General features: G+C 40.8%; 1 protein-coding gene across 1 annotated transcript in view; it reads left to right on the top strand.

The window, feature by feature from the left end:
• The window catches only part of CC2D2B (coiled-coil and C2 domain containing 2B), a 155,096-nt gene that overhangs the window by 61,329 nt on the left and 71,697 nt on the right, over positions 1-22,070 (top strand). Inside the window, exons 17-21 of the mRNA XM_060201996.1 lie at positions 2,627-2,765; positions 6,049-6,252; positions 13,913-14,005; positions 18,864-18,955; positions 20,492-20,662. Of these exons, the coding sequence (XP_060057979.1) occupies positions 2,627-2,765; positions 6,049-6,252; positions 13,913-14,005; positions 18,864-18,955; positions 20,492-20,662 (699 nt within the window). The remainder of the gene's footprint in view (positions 1-2,626; positions 2,766-6,048; positions 6,253-13,912; positions 14,006-18,863; positions 18,956-20,491; positions 20,663-22,070) is intronic.

The raw sequence follows: 22,070 nt of genomic DNA, 5'->3' as shown, positions 1-22,070 counted from the left end.
CTCTCCATCTCTCTGTCTGTGTCTCTTTGTACCTATCTGGAAAAGTCCTTAGTAGTGGAGCATCTGGGCTGATTTCTGTTTATTTTTCTATGTCTGAATGAGAGAGAAAAAGACCACAGCCTGCTTCATTCACTCTCTGTGGTGTTGGGACTTGAATCCAAAGCTGCCCACATGGTCATATGGGAATTGTACCAACTGAGCTATCTCCTGGCCCCTGTGTTTATTTTTCTTGCTGAAAGTCTGTTCCTCTAATAATTATTTTGGCTTTTGCACCTAAAAAATTTTGATTAGATCTTGCATCTCTTTTTTACTTTAATTTTTTATTAAATTTATTTATTTATTGGATAGAAGACAGACTGAAATTGAGAGGAAAGGGGGTGATAGAGAGGGAGACAGAGAGACACCTGCAGCACTGTTTCACCACTTGCAAAGCTTTCCCTCTACAGGTGGGGGCTGGGGGCTCGAACCCAGGTCCTTGTACATCGTAAAGTGTGCACTTTAACAGGTGGGCCACCACCCGGCCCCTTAGCTCCTTAGTCTTTGCATATCTAAAAATATTTTGTGTGGGAGTCCGGCGGTAGTGCAGAGGGTTAAGCACAAATGGTGCAAAGCCCAAGGACCGATGTAATGATCTCAGTTCGAACCCTGGGCTCCCCAACTGCAGGGGAGTCGATTCACAAGCGGTGAAGCAGGTGTGCAGGTGTCTTTCTCTCCTCCTCTCTACCTTCCCCTCCTCTCTCCATTTCTCTCTGTCCTATTCAACAACAACAACATTAATAACAACAACAATAATAACTACAACAATAAAACAAGGGCAACAAAAGGGAATAAATAAATATTTTTTAAGAAAACAAAATATATATATATATATATTGTCCTCATTGTTTTTTTCCCCTCCTTTTTTGCCTCCAGGGTTATCACTGGGGCTCGATGTCTGCACTACAAATCCACTGCTCCTGGAGGCCATTTTTTCCCTTTGTTGCCCTTGTTGTTTATTGTTGTTGTTGTTGGGTAGGACAGAGAGAAATCAAGAGAGAAGGAGAAGACAGAGGAGGAGAGAAGGATAGACACCTGCAGACCTGCTTCACTGCCTGTGAAGTGGCTCCCCTACATGTGGGGAGCCGGGGGCTCAAACTGGGATCCTTATGCCAGTCCTTGCACTTTGCGCCATGTGTGCTACACCCGCTGTTACTGCCCGGCCCTCTGTCCTCATTCTTGAATCTTAACTTAAAGGTTGATGTCCAGGGAGAGGGCACAGCAGGTAGAGTGCTGCGCTAGCATGCATGAGATCCCAGATTTGATCTCCAACACTGCACGTAACAAAGAAGCACTCTGGTTTTCAATCTATCTCTTCCTCTCTTGTAAAATAAAATCTTTAATTATTCTTGAGCTGCTATTAATTTTTCTTTAATGCTTTAAATTTGTAAGTACACTATCTTCTATAATTCATCACTGATATTTAAACTTTTTTTTTTTTCAGATAGGAACAAAGAAACAGAGAAAGATGGAGAAAAAGAAAGATGCCAAACAAAGATACTTTTCTGGCATATTCTTTCCATTTGATTATATTACTCTACATGTTTCAAATGTAAAGATAAAACCTAGAGATTCTCCCTATATTGTGATCTTTCTTAAATTTGCTTAAGTAAACATTTTGGTTAAATTTCAGTATTGTCCACCCTATGGAAAGAGAATGTGTAACCGTACCCAAGGTTCATAGATCATATTCCCTAAGCACTGTTTGTCTAAGCATCTACTATTTTTTAGCTACTGCACAGTGTAGGTGGTGAAGATGAATACTTAAAGACCTTAAGTGGGCAGAGGAGATAGAATAATGGTTATGCAAAGAGACTCTCCTGCCTGAGGCTTCGAAGTCCCAGGTTCAGTTCCATGCAACCTGTTCAAGCTCCAGCTCCCAACCTGCAGGGGGGTTGCTTCACAAGTAGTGAAGCAGGTGTGCAGGTGTTTATCTTTCTCTCCCCCTGTCTTCTCCTTCCCTCTTGATTTCTGTCTGTCCTATCTAACAACAATAACAGCAGCAACAACAGCAATGGGAAAAAAGATGGTTGCCAGGAGCAATGGATTTGTAGTGCAGACGCTGAGCTCCAGTGATAACCTTGGAGGCAAGAAAAAAAAAAAGTTATAAAGATCTCAGAAATGGAACCAGATGATGGCACACCTGGTTAAGCGCACATAGTACTGAGCGCAAGGATTTGTGTAAGGTTCCAAGCTGGAGCCCCTTGGCTCCCCACCTGCAGGAAGGAGGTCGCTTCATAAGTGGAGAAGCAGGTTTGCAGGAGTCTTTCTCTCTTCCTCTCTGTCTCCCCTTCCACTCTCAATTTCTCTGTGTCCTATCCAAATAAATAAATAAGTATATAAAAACTTTAAGTAACCCTTATGAAGTTGATTTTTCTTAAGAGAGGAGGTAGACAGTTATCAAGAAGTTATGATATATTTAAAGTGTGAAAAGAGCCAGAAGCAGCATTACATTGAAGCCTTCTGTTTAACCTTTGTGTGCAAAGGATAGATAGGTTTTAACTTTAAATACCTAGAATGGGTGGATTTTATAACAGATGTGTAATCCACATATCATACACGTATGCACAAAATATTTTCTCTTTGTTAGTATGTTAAGGAATATGCATACCAGAGGTACTCCTGGGGTTCCTTGCTTCATGAACGAACAGAATCTTTGTGAATGGGCAGAAGCAGTCAGAATTGACCCAAATAATCCAGAGTATTCTGATCTAATGGAATATATTATGGTAAGTTATAGCAAATGTCAATGAAGTAAATATATTCTGTTTTGTAAGCTCTGTCCCTTTATTCTCCCTCATAGTTTATTGTGTGTTTTTTTCCCAATCAGTAGGAAGAAAAGACTATTTTTTTTTTGCCTCCAGGGTTATTGCTGGGGCTTGGTGCCTGCTCCTGGAGGCCATTTTTTTCCTTTTGTTGCCCTTGTTGTTATTATTGTTGTTGCTGCTGTAATTGTTGTTGGATAGGACAGAGAGAAATAGAGAGAGGAAGGGAAGTCAGTGAGGGGGAAAGACACCTGCAGACCTGCTTCACCACTTCTGAAGCGACCCCCCTGAAGGTGAGGAGCCAGGGGTTTGAACCTGGATCCTTACTCAGGTCCCTGAGCTTTGCATCATGAATGTGCTTAACCCACTGCGCTACTGCCTGGCCCCCAGAAAAGACAAATCTTGCATGTAGTTGATAGTACTAGTATTGTAAAGACAGTGAGCAGTTCTCTAACTGTAATAATTACTACATTAGGTCTGATAGAAGGTATGCCACAATCTAACAGCCCACAGACATCGCTTTCATAAGCGGGATCATGTCTGCCTTACTCTGGTAACCTCTGTTGGATAGGACCTTTTTCCCCCCCTTGTCCTGTTATTTTTCCCCCTTTTTATAAAGTTATATAGTTCTATTATCATTCTAGCTGTTACTGGTTTGTCATGCGTTTTGTCTTCTGTCTTCTCTTGAGAAATGATTGCTAAGAAATCTTGTCTCTGGTGGAAGCAAGCATGTTCTTTGTAAGTACTATATCCCAAGAGTTGTATTTTTTTTTTTAGGTGTTAGGTTTATTTTTTCTTTTTTTTTCTTTTTTTTCTTCTTTATTTAAGAAAGGATTAATTAACAAAACCATAGGGTAGGAGGGGTACAATTCCACACAATTCCCACCACCCGATCTCCATATCCCACCTCCTCCCCTGATAGCTTTCCCATTCTCTATCCCTCTGGGAGCATGGACCCAGGTCATTGTGGGTTGCAGAAGGTGGAAGGTCTGGCTTCTGTAATTGCTTCCCCGCTGAACATGGGCTCTGACTGGTCGGTCCATACTCCCAGTCTGCCTCTCTCTTTCCCTAGTAGGGTGGGTCTCTGGGGAAGCGGAGCTCCAGGACACATTGGTGGGGTCTTCAGTCTAGGGAAGCCTGGCCGGCATCCTGATGACATCTGGAACCTGATGACTGAAAAGAGAGTTAACATACAAAGCCAAACAAATTGTTGAGCAATCATGGACCCAAAGGTTGAAATAGTGAAGAGGAAGTGTTAGGGAGGTACTCACTGCAAACTCTAGTGTGCTTCTGCTTTCAGGTATATATTTTGCAGTAGTTTACGGATACGTGTGAACATATGCTGTCTCTCACAGAAACTGGTGTATATCTAGGTTTTGGGACTTTGTTAGAAAGTGAACCACCTGAGATGGAATGAGAGTATACTATGAAAGGAAAGGTCTCACCTGAGTAATGAAGCTGAAGGGTTGTCATTCCACACGTGAAGTCTCTGGACACAGTCTGAAGTGAAGCATGTTGAGGTGGCCATCATGCATTGATTAGGTTGTGATCGCAGATGCAATATTATTTTATATGGATTGGGAGAGGCATATGGGAAAGTGGGCCCTATACAATGGCTCCAGGAGTGGGGGAAGTAGAGGCTCTATAGTGGAGATGTGAGGTTCCTGCTGTCTTAGGGTTCAAAAAGACTATGGATAGTTAATGTTATCATCACATTATTTGGTAATTGGGTTAACTTTGAAAAGTCCTTTTGTTATGGTTTGCTGTACAGTACCCAGTATCTTGTATATAGCTGTGCTATTGGATGCTTCTGATCTACTTGGTCTAGGCTTTTGAGAGAGTCTGCATATCAATTACACAGCCTATATATTAAAAAGATTCAGTTTGTGTTTTGAAAAACTTTGAGACATACAATTAATTTTCCCCCTCTCATATTAATTAACTAGTGATTTATATGACTACATTTTACTAGGAGTGTACATAAACACCATTCCCACTACCAAAAGACTGTGACCCATCCCTCCCACCCACTCCCACCCCCCACTGGCCCAGGAAGCTGCATGTCTACCCCTCACCACAGGGTTTTTACTTTGGTGCCCTACTTACAATTTGGTCAGGTCCTGCTTTTAGTTTCCCTTTCAGATCTTCTTACTCAACTTCTGTTGATGAGTGGGATCATCCCATACTCATCTTTATCTTTCTGACTTAGCTCACTTAACATAATTCCTTCTAGCTCTGTCCAAGATGGGTCAGAGAAGGGGGGTTCATTGTTCTTGATAGCTGCATAGTATTCCATTATGTATGTATACCATAGCTTTCTCAGCCACTCATCTGTTGTTGGGCACCTGGGTTGCTTCCAGGTTTTAGCTATTATGAATTGTGCTGCTATGAACATAGGAGTACACACCTCTTTTTGGTTGGGTGTTATGGAGTCCTTGGGGTATAACCCCAGGAGAGGAATTACTGGGTCATATGGAGGGTCCATGTCTAGCCTTCTGAGAGTTTTCCAGACTGCTCTGCACAGAGGCTGGACCAATTTACATTCCCACCAGCAATGTAAAAGGGTTCCTCTGTCCCCACAGCCTCTCCAGCATTTGTTGCTGCTGTGAGTTGTATTTTTTTTTTTAGATAATTCAATGTATAGATTATGACAATTAAGCTGCCCCAGACCAGATGGTTAAATGTTACAGAAATATTGGTCCTCTCACAATAATTAAAATAACCTCATACTAACAGTTTCATCTCTTTACCCAGTGTGTGAAACAATTATTTTCCATTTTCTATATAAGTCATGTTCTGGGAATGGCTGGGAAGCCATATAGGCTGGATCCTGTCTTATTTTGTATTGTTTTTCAGATTGTATCTCTATACATATTCACTTCCTTCATTTTCTTTTTTTTATTTTTTTGCATTATCTTTATTTATTTATTGGATAGAGACAGCCAGAAATCGAGAGGGAAGGGAGTGATAGAGAGGGAGAGAGACAGAGAGACACCTGCAGCACTGCTTCACCACTTGCAAAGTTTTCCCCCTGCAGGTGGGAACTGGGGGCTCGAACCTGGGTCCCTGAGCACTGTAGCGTGTGCTCAACCAGGTGCGCCACCACCCAGCCCCCGTTCCTTTATTTTCTGTGTAGATGACAGCTCAGACCTTATAGCTGAAGGGGGACAATGTTATAAAAGTAATTCTTGAATTTAAAAAAAAAACATATTTTAAATAAACACTTTATATTATTTTTATTTTGTAGTACATACAGCATAAACGGCAGGATTTTCAAAAGTATTTTCGGCTTGAACAGCTCCAAGATGAATGTAACTTTGTTTCTGAAGAGGAAATGAAAAAGAATAAACGTTTCCAGCTATTGCAGCTTAGAAATTCAGGTCAATTAGATGTTTTCCTTCTGCAGAAAATACCCCTCTATGACAGAGAAATTCCAGATGTAATCTTACAGGTATGTGGTTTCTATTTTTAAAAGCTTGGATGGGGGAGATAACATAATGGTTATGCTAAGGGATACTCATGCCTGAAGCTCTGAGATCCCAAGTTCAGTCCCCTGCACCATCATAGCCAAAGCTGAGCAGTGCTCTGGTCAAATAAAAATAAATTTAAATGAATAAATAAAGGCTTTTTGTGTAAGCTGCTATTGAACCTAAGTCTTCACACATACCAATGTGAGCTCTACAGAGTAAACCACCATCTGGCCCCTGTATTTTTTAAAAAATGGTCAAACCTGTTTATACTCCTATAACATTGGTGAGGTATACTATTACACCTTTATACATGTGTAAGACTCACTCTACCCACCACAAAAGTTCTAATGTCAACACACCAAAACAACCCTGTTTCCTCCATACCCCTTCTCTATTCTTCCAGTAACCATCACAGTTTTCACCAAGCCTGGCCCAGTTTTATTTTTATTTACTCAAAATTCCTTCACTTTAGTTACATATATATATATGTGCTGCATACTTCTTTGCTTATTTCCCTTATCGTAATCACCTCTGGTTCCATCTATCTTGTCCAAAATGTAGTTTCAGCCTTTCCATTCCAAAATAGTATTTCATTAAATATATATAGTATATATTTAACATATATATGTATATGTGTGTATTTGTCCCACAGATTTTTTTTCTCCCTACTTTTATTAGATAGGACAGACAGAAATTGAAAGGAGAAGGGGAGATAAAGAGGGAGAGAGAAAGATAGACACCTGCAGACCTGCTTCACCACTTGCCCCTGCTGGTGGAGAGCAGATACTTGAACCCATGTCCTCACGCATAAGTAATGTGTAATAAGTAATAACTCAACCAAGTGTGCCATCAACCCCACCCCCCACTCCAGCTTCTTTATTCACACATCTCTTGGTGGACATTTAACTTCATTCCATTTTGACTGTTATGATCATATAACATTTTTATCATTTTATTATGAGGTTAATGGTTCACAGTACAGTGTTGACACATAGGTACAAAAATATAATATTTTGAATTAGCATTTTCATGTCTTTCAGATAAATGCCTAGAAGTAATAGCACAGAATCATCAGATAGTACTATTCTTTTTTTTCCCTTTTTTATTTTTTTATTGGGGGATTAATGTTTTACAGTCAACAATAAATACAACAGTTTGTACTTGCCTAACATTTCTCATTTTTCCACACAACAATACAACCCCCACTGGATACTCTACCATCCTGTTCCAGGACATGAACTAGCCCCACCCACCCCAGAGTCTTTTACTTTGGTGCAATACACCAACTCCAGTCCAGCTTCTGCTTAGTGTTTTCTCTTCTGATCTTGTTTTTCAACTTCTGCCTGTGAGTGAGATCATCCCACATTCATCCTTCTGTTTCTGACTTATTTCAATTAACATGGTTTCTTCAAGCTCCATCCAAGATAGGCTGAAAATGGTGAAATTACTAATTTTTGCTCTGAAAATGTCCAATAGTTCTAGTTTATATATTTCTTCATTTAGCTCCCTCGTTTCTTTATTGATTTTCTGCCTGGATGTTCTGTCAAGTTGAGAGAGTGGGGTGTTTAAATCCCCTACTGTTATTGTGTTGCTGTTAATATATTGCTGTAGCTCTTTCAGTAGATGTTTGATGTATTTAGATGGTCTCTCCTTGGGTGCATAGATGTTGATAATCATTAAGTCCTCTTGATTGATTGATTGATTCCCTGAGCACTAAATAATGTTCATCCCTACCGTTTTTAATTTTATTTATCTTAAGGTCTGTCGTGTCAGATATGAGCATAACTGTTCCTGCCTTTTTTTTTGTGTGTGTGGTCCATTGGCTTGTATAGTAGTTTTCCATCCTTTCACTTTGAGTCTTCTTTGTTTTGTTGAGTTAGGTGGGATTCCTACAGACAACATATGTTTGGGTTGTGTTTTCTGATCCATCCTCCCACTCTGTGCCTTTTAGGTTGTCTAGAGTAGGAAAGTTCTCATCTATTATGTCCTGTAGAATGTTTTCTTCCCCTCCTTCTTTTTCTTCCTCTGGTAAGCTTATAATTCGTATATTATTTCTTTTGAAGTCCTCCCATATGTCTCTATTGTTGTTTTCAGTATCTCTTAATCTCTTTTTTGAGATCTCTTACTTCTTTCTTAGTTTTCTCCAATTCATCCTCAGTTTTGCTAATTCTGTTCTCTGCCTCATTCTATTCTATTCTCTCTCTGCTCTGCTGTTTCCTGTAGCTCAGCTATTTAGTTACTCTGTTCTGATATTGTATTAGCTTGTTCGGCTAGTGTGCCCTTAGCTCAGCTATTTCAGCTTTCAGCTTCCTAATTACCTTGAGATAGTGTTTTCTTCCAGAGTCTCATTTGTTGTTTCTGCATTTCTGATGACAATTCTTTCAAACTCTTTCCTCACTCCTGTAACTATTTCTTCAACTAGTGTTTAGATGTTGATTTCATTCTTCTGTATTTTTACCTTTGGGAGGCTTTTAGCTAGACTTTCGTCTTGGTTCATTTCTCCAATGGTTTCTCCTTGGTTTAACCATTATAATAGTGTGTTATGAGGTCCTTCTCTCAGTAATTTTTAGTCCACTGATCACTCCTGCCTGGATTGACTTGTGTCTAAGTAAGGTACTTAAAGAGCTCACAGTTGTGGAAATTAACAGTTGTTTCAGTGTTATCTCAATCCCTGAATTGAAGCACAGTGGCTGTTAAAAGCCTCTTTTGTTCTTTTTTCTTCCCTGTAGGCTATGGGAGCCTGAGGGCTTTTTACCTTTAAGAAGGCTTTTTAGCTAAATCACTTACTCCTGACCAAGAGATAAAGCAGGTTGGGGGAGAGATAGCACAGTGGTTACACAAAGAAATTCCCACAAACCAGGGATCCAAAGCTCTAGGCTCAATTAAATTTCTCTGCTGGCAGCCAGAGCCAAGCTGAGCAGCACTGCTGGGTCCTGTGAACTTCTAAACAAGACCCATTTATAGTCTGTAGGTTCTGAGGCAATTATTCACCATGTTCTTCTCAGGAGAACAATGTGGAAAGGTTTCCACTATACAGCCCCACTGCTAGACCACCAGGATGGAGATCTTCTCCTGAATTTCCTGGTAAGTTCTCTGCCCCCTGATATGAGCACAGTTCCCCCCCCCCCACTCCAGCCTCTGAAGGCAGTAGCAGTGGAAACTCAAAGTTGTATTTGGTGAGTCTTAGGGGAGTCCTCTCCTCCCTTCAGCAGTCATTTTGTTGGTAAAATAGACTGGAGGTGGCTCCTCAACTGGCAAACTGCCAGACTATTACCAGCTACTCAGGAGTCGATACGGATTTTAGCCTCAGGAATCTCTCCTTAGGCTCCTCTCTGTCCACAAGTCACATGTGTTTTCACCCACTGGTGATTTGGTGGGTTCCCAGAGTAGTCCCAGTCTCATCTTGTTGCAGTCTCATATGATCTTTGGTATTCTTTGTTCTTTAGAGAAGTTTCTCAACTGCGTAGAACTGGAGGTCTGGGCAGAGTTGTGGTCTCTGGATGCTCTGGTGATTTGGTGGGTTCCCAAAGTAGTTCTAGTTCTGTCTTGTTGTGGTCCCAGGTGGTCTCCTTTGATATTTCTAGTTTCAGTGCTATTCTTTTTTAAAATGGGATTTCTATATTGTTTTCCATAGATAATTCAACTTACATTCCCACCAGCAGTATACCAGAGTTCCTTTTTTGCCACATCCTTGCCACCATTTAGAATGTCTGTCTTTTGCATTTCCATAATAGTAAGTGATGTTGATCACCTTTCCATGAGTCTGTGAGCCACCTATATATTTTCTTTAAAGATGTGTCTATGCAATCAACAATATTTATACACCTTTCCCATATTTGGAAGCTGCTCTCTTCCCTGATCCAGCTTTCTGGCCCTTTTTCCAGTCATGACATCAACTTTCCAGATAATAACTTGGATCCACCTGCATATCAGATATCAGACTCAGAAAAAAAAAAAACTAGTATAGTCATGGCCCTTTGGAATATAACTAAAATAGGTCTACTAGCTATCTACAAAATGGAGACACCCCCCAACTCATCATCTGAACTATTCCAGCCTTTAGGTTCATGATTAGTCGTCGTCATCTTCTCCTCCTCCTCCTCCTTCTTCCCCTCTCCTCCTTCTCCCTCTTCTTCCCCTTCTTTTCCTTTTCCTCCTCTTCCTTCTTTCTCTTCTCCTCCTCCTTTTTCTATTGAGGCATTTTTTTAACATGGCTTTTATTACATCAGGAGTATAATTTCACACCTCCCCAAAGTACCATTCTTTCTCCACCACAGTGCAGTGGGTCTCATGGCTTTTATAACCCCTTCCCCTTTGGTAACATTTGATCTACAAACATAAGCCAGAAGTTTATTTATGTGTCTCTCAGTCTGTTCCCTTGCTTTGTCTCCTAAATCCCACATATGAATGAGATCTCATATTTGCCCTTCTTCTTCTAAGTTAACAGAGTGTTCATTGTCACATAGCTAGAAGTTTTTAAGTACATACTTTATTTTTGTGTCTTAAAAATATCTTAAATTTAATAGGGGAGGTAGCAAAATGGTTATGCTCCAAAAACCCAGGTTCAGTCCTCCACACAACTATATAAGCCAGAGCTAAGCATTAAATTAAGTATTAAAAACAACAACAACAACAAAAAAATCTACAATTTAAAATTATTTCATGTGTATTAGAGATTTATTCCACAAATATATGTGTATAACAAGTATAAAGTTATTTTCAATTGTATAGGATGGGTGGTGGCACACCCAGCAGAGCTTGCATGATAGTGTGTAATGACCTGTCTTTAAGACCCCAGTCCCACCTACAGGAAGGAAGCTTCATAAATGATGAAATAGTTCTATCAGTGTTTATCTCCCTTCTCTATTAATTTCTCTCTGTCTCTATCCAATGTAAAAAATAGATAAATAAAACATTTCAATTGTATAAACAAAACATCTTGACATTCTAGGGCACCTGGTTAAGCGCACATATTACAGTGTGCAATGACCCAAGTTCAAGCCCCTGGTCCCCACCTGCAGGAGGAAACCTTGATGGGTGGTGAAGCAGGCCTGCAGGTGTCTCCATCTCACCCTCTCCCCTCTCAATTTCTCTCTGTCTGTATCCAATAATAAGTGAACTAAAAATATTAAAAAATAAGCATCTTGATGTTCTTATATACCAAGTACTGGGTATAAAAAGAAAAGAAATCAGGCAGCCAGTTGGTGGCACACCTCATTGAGCGCACATGCTACAATGTGCAAGGGCCCAGGTTCGAGTCCCCGGTCCCCACCTGCAGGGGGAAAACTTTACAAATGGTGAAGCAGTGTTGCAGGTGTGTCTCTCTGTCTCTGTCCCTATCTTCCCCTTGCCTCTCGATTTCTGGCTGTCTCTATCAAATAAATAAAGACAAAAACAACAACAAAAGAAATCCTGCTTAAAGAAAACTTTATTTTAATGTGATATAATATTGGATGTTGTTAGCTCCTGGATTTATTCTAATAGATTTATTCTAGAACTTGAAATTTCCCCCAAACATTCTGTAGTTAATAATGCACAAGTAGAAATATTTAACTCGGGAGTCGGGCGGTAGTGCAGCGGATTAAGCGCACATGGCACAAAGTACAAGGACTGGTGTAAGGATCCCGGTTCGAGTTCCCAGTTCTCCACTTGCAGGGTGTTGCTTCACAAGTTGTGAAGCAGGTCTGCAGGTGTCTATCTTTCTCTCCCCTTCCTCTCTCCATTTGTCTCTGTCCTATCTAACAACGACGACATTAATAACAACTACAACAACAATAAAAAGAAACAAGGGCAACAAAAAGGAAAAAAAAAATATATATATATATATATGAAAAGAAATATTTAACTCACAAGACTCAACATTGCTCATGGATTAAGGATTCCACTTTTCTTTAAGATACCTGCTTTGTCTTTTTAGACCAAGTTTTGGATTATTATTTTATTTATTTATAAAATGGAAATGTTGACAAGACTGTAGGATAAGAGGGGTACAATTCCACACAGTTCCCACCACCAGAACTCCATATCGAATACTCTCCCTTGAAAGCTTTCCTGTTCTTTATCCCTCTCCGAGTATGGACCCAGGATCATTATGGGGTGCAGAAGGTGGAAGGTATGGCTTCTGTAATTGCTTCTCCACTGGACATGGGTGTTGGCAGGTAAACCCACACTCCCAGCTTGTCTCTCTTTCTCTAGTGGGGCAGGGCTCTGGGGATATGGGGCTCCAGAACACATTGGTGGGGTTATCTGCCCAGGGAAGTCCTGTTGGCATTGTGGTAGCATCTGGAACCTGGTGACTGAAAAAGAGTTAGGATATAAAGCAGAACAAATTGTTGACTAATCATGAACCTAAAAGCAAGAATATTGCAGATGAGATTTAGGGTTTCCATTCTGGAAAAAGCTAGGAAGTCTATTTTAGGTATATTCCAAGGGGTCCATGACTTTACTGGTTTTTGCCTGAGCCTGACAGCTAACATGCAGGTGGACCCAAGGTATTGTCTGAGGAGATGTTGTCATAGTTGGAAAAAGGACTAGCAAGCTGGATCACGGAGGAGGGTAGCTCCCAAATATGGGGAAATTATATAAATACTGTTATCTATAAACCCCACCGGTTTGATCTGGGGCCCATATTCAGCACAGAAGCCTGTGTAAGCTCTGTATCCTACACTGTAGATCTGAGCTCACATTCTGTGGTCATAGCTAGGGACATTCCAGGCTGCAATACTTTCAGGACCCATCTTCCTTGAGTGACAGAGGGTGTTGCCCAAACTCCCCTCACAGAATGGAACAGTCCTTACTATTGTTGATTCACATTGAGAGCAAGGTCCTATAGGGGCCCACAAAAAGGAGATAGAGAGACAGACAGAGAGAAATTGAGAGGGGACAGGGGAGATAGAGAAGAAGAGAGACAGAGAGACACCGCAGCACTGCTTCACCACTCATAAAGCTTTCCCCCTGCAGGTGGGAACCAGGGGTTTGAACCTGGGTCCTTACACACTGTAATGTGTGTGCTTAACCAGGTGTGCCACCACATGGCTCCTGTCACCTGATTTGTAATAAACAGTAATTTTCAATTTTCAAACTTATTTTAAGTATGAAAATATATTCTTGCAATAAAATCAAATAAAGTTTTTAAAAAAAAAACTAAGACATGGAGGTCTTTCTCCCAAGCAACCCAGTTAGTACATTAACATGGCCTACTTGAACCCAGGACCATTGACCTGTAAAATTCACTCTCTTTAACTCTATACTACACCATCCCATTTGTTTTTTATTTTAGTGATTGCCAAGTAAATTCATACATGGAGAATATTTCCCAGCGGTCTTCACATTTTCTCAGACGTGTCTCAGTTGTACTCTTTTACTTAATATCACTCAACATTAAAAGGTGTATGAAGCTCACCCTAGGAGAAAAAAAAAAGTGTGTGTGTGTGTGTGTGTGTGTGTGTGTGTGTGTGATCATAAACTCCTCTTAGCTAATTTCTTGTGGGAAGAATACAAAGAAATGTTTTTGTCTCTAACTACCAGAGTATTGCCGATATCTCTGACACAGAAACTGAAAGGAATGGTATTGTATTACAGTATGTCTGATCTGATCTTGATTACATTCTCAAACTGAAACTATCTTAATTGTTTGCTTAGGAATGTGAAAGTCAGATTGAAAAGGATGTATCAGTTTCAGATGTGAATTCAATTACTGCACAAAGAATTAATTCTACCAATTTTCTGCAAAAGGTAACAACAAAATAGTATTATTGATTTATTTGCATTTACTTCTGTGAAAACTGGTCTCTGGATGCAGGGTTTTTTTTTTTTTAATTTTTCCCCAGTGGGTCAAATGGACAAAGCCACTCACTCTTCACCTCTTTCTGCTCACTGAGGAATTTTATGTTCTCTTTAGACTTCCTTTTCAGAGCTATTTACTTACTTTCTATAGATGGTAATGTATGTGGTGAAGACATTGCTTCATTTAGCAGCAAACTCATCATTAAAGCACATCTCAACTTTTTCTGTTTAAACATGAATGTTAAGGGCTTTGTGTCTCTTTCAAACCCTAAAACTTCACTTTGGGACTAGGCAGTACACCAGGTAGAGTGTGCATGCACGAGGACCCAAGTATAAGTGCCCAGCCCCCATCTTCAGGGGAGAAGCTTCACAATTGGTGAAGCAGTGCTGCGGGTCTCTCTTTTTCTTTTCCTCTCTTTTTCTCCTTTCCCTCTCTATTTCTCTCTGTCTCTGTATTAAAAAATTGAAAAGAAAGAAAAAGAAAAAGGAAGGAAGGAAGAAAAGAAAGAAAGGAAGAAGAAAGGAAGGAAGGAGCCCAGCAGCCATATATGAATCATCAGATTCATCATGCAGACATCAAATTCCAGAAATAATCCTGATAGTAATTTTTTTTTTCCCTCCAGGGTTATCGATGGGGCTCGGTGCCTGCGCTATGAATCCACTGCTTCTGTGGCCATTTTTTTTCCATTATTGTTGTTGCTGTTGTTTTTGGTTAGGACAGAGAGAAATGGAGAAAGGAGGGGAAGACAGAGAGGGAGAGAAAGATAGACACCTGCAGACCTGCTTCACCACTTGTGAAGCGAACCACCCCCTGCAGGTGGGGAACCGGCCTCAAACTGGGATTCTTACACCAGTCCTTGTGCTTTATACTATATGTGCTTAACCTGGTGCACTCCTGCCTAGCCCCCTGGTAGTAATTTTTAAAAATAAAACAAAATAAATAAAAATTCAATTTTAAAATTATGCACAGTTTTCCCAGAGTCCCTTCTGCTAGTAACTCATTAAATCATAAATCATAGGAATTCAGGAATCAACGAGATGAAGAAGGAGTGTCCAGAAGGAGAAAGAAAATGTTAGGAAAATAAAATTCTTTTACACAAATAACAGAACAGTAGCAGACCCTAACTACACCAGATAAGATGGAATCCACTGAATTTCAGTCTGATTTCTTGCCACTGACCCCTCAACACTCTACTCTAAATTTCTAAAATACATGGGGCCAGGTGGTGGCACACCTAGTTAAGTACCCACATTACAGTATATGATGACCCAGGTCCAAGCCCCTGGTCCCCTTCTTCAGGGGTGAACAATCCACAATCCAACATAGTGTGTACTCTTCCAGCCAGCCCTAAGGAATAAAACTCCAAGGACTGGGGTTATTTTTAAGACTTAGGGAACAGTGAAATCCGATCACATAGTCATTAATGGAGACCACTTTGCTATATCTGCCTATACAGGTTTGCAAGGAAACAAATAAACAAAAAACAACTGGGAAAAATCTTAGAGATACACATAGGTTTCTCATGGGGACAGGCAAGATGAGCCACGGACAAGTATTTGAAAATCTATGCTGGCTACTCTGTCTTAGGGTATATAGCCTAGTATATATACTGAGCCTCAATTTCTTTCTGTACAAAAAAGGGGGGGAGGGAGCCAGATGGTGGTGTACCTGGTTAAATGCTTACAACACAGTGCGGAAGAACCCAGGTTCAAGGACCCAGTCCCCACCTGCAGGGGGGAAAGCTTCACAAGTGGTGAAGCAGGGCTGCAGGTGTCTCTCTGTCTCCCTCCCTCTCTCCCCTCCTCTCTCAATTTCTCTATCCAATAATAAGTAAATAAATTTTTAAAAGAGAGTAATACCTGCCTTTATATCCAATGTAAGGAGCAAATGAAATAAAGCCTCAAATACTATGCTTATTTGCATTACTACTATCTAAGGATAGTGTACATGCAGACAAGGATAGTGTAAGGCTACTCTTGGCCTTACTAAAAAATAAACAAATAAAATAATAAATAAATAACTGGGGTGGAGTACCTGGTATAGTGCACATGTTACAATGTTGCCACCTGTAGAAGGCACAAGTGGTAACGCAGTGCTGCAAGTTTATCTCTTTTCTTTCCCTCTTTTTCTTTCTTTCCTTTTTCTTTTTCTTTTTTTTTTTTTTTTCATCAGGGTTAGCACTGGGACTCAGTGCTTGCACATGAATTCACTGATTCCCAACAGCCATTTTTTTTTTCTTTATTTAACAGGACACAGAGAAATCAAGAGGGAAGGGGGAAATAGAGAGGGAGACACACAGTTTCATACCTGCTTCACTGCTTGTGAAACCTTCCTCCTGTGGATAAGAAGCCGCAGCTAGAACCCAGGTCCTTGTACTTGGTAACGTGTGCTTAACCAACTGTGTCACTGCCCACCTTGCCCCCTCTTCCTATCTTCCCACCCTTTCAGTTCCTCTCTTTCTCTCTTTCAGTCTCTCTCTCTCTCGCTCTCTGTCTTCGCCCTCCCCTCTCAATTTCTCACTGTCCTGTTGAATAAAATGGGGAAAGAAAAAAAAAAGGAAACAATGGTGGCCATAGCAGTGGATTGCAAGCAGATGAGCCACCTGTGAACACTCTGAAGGGGTGGCAAGGGAGCATGTCTTGACTATTGTAGGAACAGCATCGAACTCAGTAAGTGATGCCAATGGAGCAACAGAGGAGTAGCAGAGAAGAGAGAATGGGGGACAGGTGGTGGTGCACCTGGTTGAGTGCACATGTTACCGTGCACAAGGACCTGGATTCAAGCCCGTGGTCCCCACCTGCAGGGGGAAAGCTTCAGGAGTGGTAAAGCAGGGCTGCAGGTGTCTCTGTCTCTCTACCTCTCTATTTCCCCTTCCTCTCAGTTTCTTTCTCTATCCAACAAATAAATAAAATATAATAAAACATGTTTAAAAATGAAAGAGAGAGGGGGTCGGGCGGTGGCACAATGGGTTAAGCGCATGTGGCACAAAGCGCAGGGACCGGCGTAAGGATCCCGGTTCGAGCCCCCGGCTCCCCACCTGCAGGGGAGTCGCTTCACAGGCGGTGAAGCAGGTCTGCAGGTGTCTATCTTTCTCTCCCCTTCTCTGTCTTCCCCTCCTCTCTCCATTTCTCTCTGTCCTATCCAACAACGAATTGCATCAACAAGGGCAACAGTAATAACCACAACGAAGCTACAACAAGGGCAACAAAAGGGAGAAAAAAAAATGGCCTCCAGGAGCGGTGGATTCATGGTGCAGGCACCGAGCCCAGCAATAACCCTGGAGGAGGAAAAAAAAAAAAATGAAAGAGAGAATGCAGTGATGGGTCAAAGAGATGTGATTAACCTTTAGGTGAAACTGTTGTCTTTATGGCATGGTAACTTTTTAATTTTTGTTAAATATTATTTTTAAAAAATTTTATGTTTATTTATTTTTCCTTTTGTTGCCCTTTTTATTGTTTTTGTAGTTATTGTTGGTGTTATTGAGGTCATCGTTGTTAGATAGGACAGAGAAATGGGGAAGACAAAGAGGGTGAGAGAAAGATAGACACCTGCAAGCCTGCTTCACCACCTATGAAGCGTCTCCCTCTGCAGTTGGGGAGTCAGGGGCTCGAACTGGGATCCTTACGCTGGTCCTTGACTTTGCGCCATCTGCACTTAACCCGCTGTGCTACCGCCCAACTCCCTATTTTTGTTAATTATTTCATAGTGATTTACAAGGAAGATTTTAAGATAATGGGGGTAGAGTTACACACACACACACACACACACACACACACACACACACATACACACACCCCTCTGTGTACCCCACCTCCCAGGATAATAACTAATTACCACAATTAGCCTAAGGTCTTAGAAACAGGTTGACCCCTTCCCCGCCATCCCTGCCCCAAGTTTGTGTTTAACTTCAATTCTCTATATTCCACACAAATGAAATCACCTGGTAGTTAGTTGTCTTTCACTTCCTCCCTGACTTGACTAAGCATCATCACCTCCAGTCTGGCAGGATGATTTTTTAGAAGTCATGCTTTCTCCCCAGCACTCTTAACCTCTGTTTTCCTACCCTCTTCAATCAGAACTGAGCGCTCTTGGTCACATTATCTCTGGAATGGCTTGGGGCAGGACAGAGACGTGCAGCTTTCCCCTTCCTGGTTCCATGTATGAAAGTTTAAATCTGTCATGAAGGATAAGATTAGAGGAGAAAGGGAGGCATGTCTTCAGACTAATAAAGCATTTGGGAGTCCTTGGAGGAATCCCGGTGTGTAGATAGCTTGCCAAACTAATACAAAGAGAACTTAAAAATCAGAATAGGATTGACCTAAAGGAAATGAAGAAATGTAACCACACTTCTCTTTGAGTTGTGGATCAAGACTTAATGCCCACTATACACTATTGTAGAAATGTTGCGTTGCTGGAGAAGTCATATCATTCTTCTCTGCAAAAATACTCCGTGACTTTTCCGACAATCCAATACATTCCCAGAATAGCCATCTCCCCTTTGGTAAATACCAGCTCTGTCCATATGTCCTGTGAGTTAAGTGAGGGTAGTGAGCAAAGTTTAAGATGATATGAAATAGATATGAAGGGGCAAAAAAGTATGTAAAAGGAAGTTTTTTATTCAGTGTGCAAACATGAATGTTAGGAATGATGTAGCAAATGGAACTATATTTTTACTTATCTATTGATAATTCCCCTTTCTATTTATTGCCTTAAAATGTCAGGAGCAGAAATTAGTGACACCAGTAGCATTGAAATGTTTAACCTTAAAGTATAATTGTGCATTTTTCAAATCCTTATGTTTTTTAGATGAGAAGATTGATAACGAAAAGAATTGTCAAAGTTAACAGATTTAACTTATCAGATATTGTGAGTGATTATGAAGAAATTGTATCAGCAAGGTGCATAATAACATTATTATTTAAGTAGAAAATAGAAATGTTTAAACTAGTGTCTCCAAAATCCTTTAACAAGTTCCTATTTTTATTAAGTTTCATGTCAAGAAAAATGCAGCTACAAAGCAGGAAGTGAAGTACAGTGACTTAAAACCTCTGTTCAAAATTGCATTTAAATTGTATTTTTTAAATTTTTTTAGAATTTATTTATTTTCCCATGTGTTGCCCTTGTTTTTTTATTGTTGTTGTAGTTGTTGTTGTTATTGATGTTGTCATTGTTAGATAGGACACAGAGAAATGGAGCAAGGAGGGGAAGACAGAGATGGGGAGAGAAAGATAGATATCTGCAGACCTGCTTCACCATCTGTGAAGTAGCTACCCGAATTGGAACTCTGCTCAGCTCTGACATAAAGTGGTTCTAGGAAATGACCTATGCTTTTTTGGGGTCTTAGACATGCAAGTTGATGCTCTAACATAAGGAGAAATCTCCCTGGTTCTTAACTGCACTGCATAAGGATCTGGGTTTAAGACCCTAGTCCCCACCTGCAGGGAGAAAGCTTTGTGAGTGGTGAAGCAGGGCTGCAGGTATCTGTCTCTCTACCTCCCCCTCCCCTCTCTATTTCTTGCTATCTCCACACAATAAATAAAAGTTTTTAAAAAATTTAGGGGGGCAGGTGGTGGCACACCTGGTTAAGTGCTCAAGGACCCAGGTTTAAGCCCCCTGGTCCCCACCTACAGGGAGAAAACTTTACAAGTGGTGAGCAGGGCTGCAGGTGTCTCTTTCTCTCCCTATCTCCCCTTCCTTCTTGATATCTGACTGTCTCTATCCAGTAAATAAATAAAGATCATTTTAAAAAATTAAATTGATAGGGGGTCAGGTGGTGGTGCAGTGGGTTAAGCTCATGTGGCGCAAAGTGCAAGGACCGGCATAAAGATCCCGGTTCAAGCCCCGGGCTCCCCACCTGCAGGGGAGTCACTTCACAGGCAGTGAGGCAGGTCTGCAGATGTCTGTCTTTCTCTCCCCCTCTCTGTCTTCCCCTCCTCTCTCCATTTCTCTCTGTCCTGTCCAACGGCAAGCAACATCAACAATGGCAATAATAATGGCTACAACAACAAGGGCAACAAAAGGAGGAAAGGATGGCCTCCAGGAGTGGTGGATTCATGGTGCAGGCACCAAGCCCAGCAATAACCCTGGAGGAAAAAAAAAATTAAGTTGATAGTCTAACCATTTTATGAGAATATCCCCTGAAAAAAATGAATACTCTGAAAGCATAGCATATTTCGTGAAATTACCCTTATCTCTTTTGGACTGTGAACCCAAGGGCACTAACCAGTCATATTTTCATTTAAAATGAAAGTGTACTTATCTTTTTCATGATTGAAAAACAACATATATATTTGGATATAAAACAACTCTGTTTTCCTCTAAGGGAAAGAATATGATTCAGAATAATGGGTTTATAATAACCATTTTAAAAATGATTATAATTGAAAATGTAAGTTTTCTTGTGTCTGTGTAACTAATCACTTTTTACTCTTTAGCCAGCTAACCCATGCAATTTGTAAACTTATTGAACAACGAAGAAAGTTAAAGCCTCAGAGAAAAGAAAGGAAAAGAGTGGCATCACAGACTGTCTGTGATGGAGATATTAAGATTCTTGTCAGAATTCTGAGAGCTTATAACATTCCTACCAGGAAAACAATAGTCAATAGGTAAGGCAACAGACACCATTTTAAAACAAAACAAATTTTTAAAATTTATTTGTTTATTAGTAGAGACAGCCAGAAATTAAGAGGAAGGGGGAGACAAATAAAGAGTCGCCTGTAGCATTGCTTCACCACTCACAAGGCTTTTCTCCTGCAGGTGGGGACAGGGGGCTTGAACCCAGGTCCTTGCACACTGTAACATGTGCACTTAAGCAGGTGTGCCACCACCCAGCCCTAATAGACAACAATTTTGAGGAGTGTAAAAGTTCTCTGAAATGTAAATTTTCACTGCGCCATATTTGTAAAGCTGAATCTAAGTAATGTTTTTTATATAGAAACTGAATAGAAGCTGAAATTTTCGCTTCCCCAGAGACCCACCCTACTAGGGAAAGAGAGAGGCAGACTGGGAGTATGGACCGACCAGTCAACGCCCATGTTCAGCGGGGAAGCAATTACAGAAGCCAGACCTTCTACCTTCTACAACCCACAATGACCCTGGGTCCATGCTCCCAGAGGGATAGAGAATGGGAAAGCTACCAGGGGAGGGGGTGGGGTATGGAGAATGTGGGTGGTGGGAATTGTGTGGAGTTGTACCCCTCTTACCCTATGGTTTTGTTAATTAATACTTTCTTAAATAAAAAAAAGCTGAAATTTTCATTTCAGTAGTCAATCTTACTTTCATTGCTATGACAAAGTTTTCAGACTTTTGAGATGTCCAGTATTCTTGTGTGTGTGTGTGTGTATTGTACCACATCTTCATCTACTCCATTCATTTGTCATAAGGCACTTGCGTTGTTTCCGTATTTGGGCCATTGTAAATAGTGCTACAGTGAACACAAGTGTACATATATCTTTTAAGACTATATCAGTTTGGGGGCTGGGTGGTGGTGTACCAGGTTAAGCACACATAGTATGAAGCATAAGGATCTGAGGAAGGATCCCGGTTCCAGCACCTAGCTCCCCACCTTAAGGGGGGAAGCTTCACAAGTAGTGAAGCTGGTCTGCGGGTGTCTATCTCTCTCCCTCTCTATCTCCCCCTCCCCTCTCAATTTCTCTCTGTCCTATCCCAATCAGAAAAAAAAAAAAAGGCCACCAGGAGCAGTGGATTTGTAGTACAGGCACTGAGCTCCATCGATAACACTGGAGGAAAAAAAAACTTAAAAAAATAAGACTATATCAGTTTTGTTGCTGATACTGCTGCTGCTGCTGCTGTTGTTGGTTTCCGAGAGACCTGCTCAGCTGTCACTTATGGTGGTGCAGAGGATTGAACATGGCACTTTGGAGCCTCAGGCAGGCGAGTGTCTTTGCAAAACCATTATGCTGTCTATCCCTGCATGACTACAGTGTTTTTATCTTCTTTTTTTATTTTAAGTTTTTATTTATAAAATGGAAACACTGACAATACCATAGGATA

This window comes from Erinaceus europaeus, chromosome 1 (genome assembly GCF_950295315.1).
Source record: "Erinaceus europaeus chromosome 1, mEriEur2.1, whole genome shotgun sequence".
Lineage (NCBI taxonomy): Eukaryota > Metazoa > Chordata > Mammalia > Eulipotyphla > Erinaceidae > Erinaceus > Erinaceus europaeus.
This window is presented reverse-complemented; position numbering and strand designations above follow the sequence as displayed.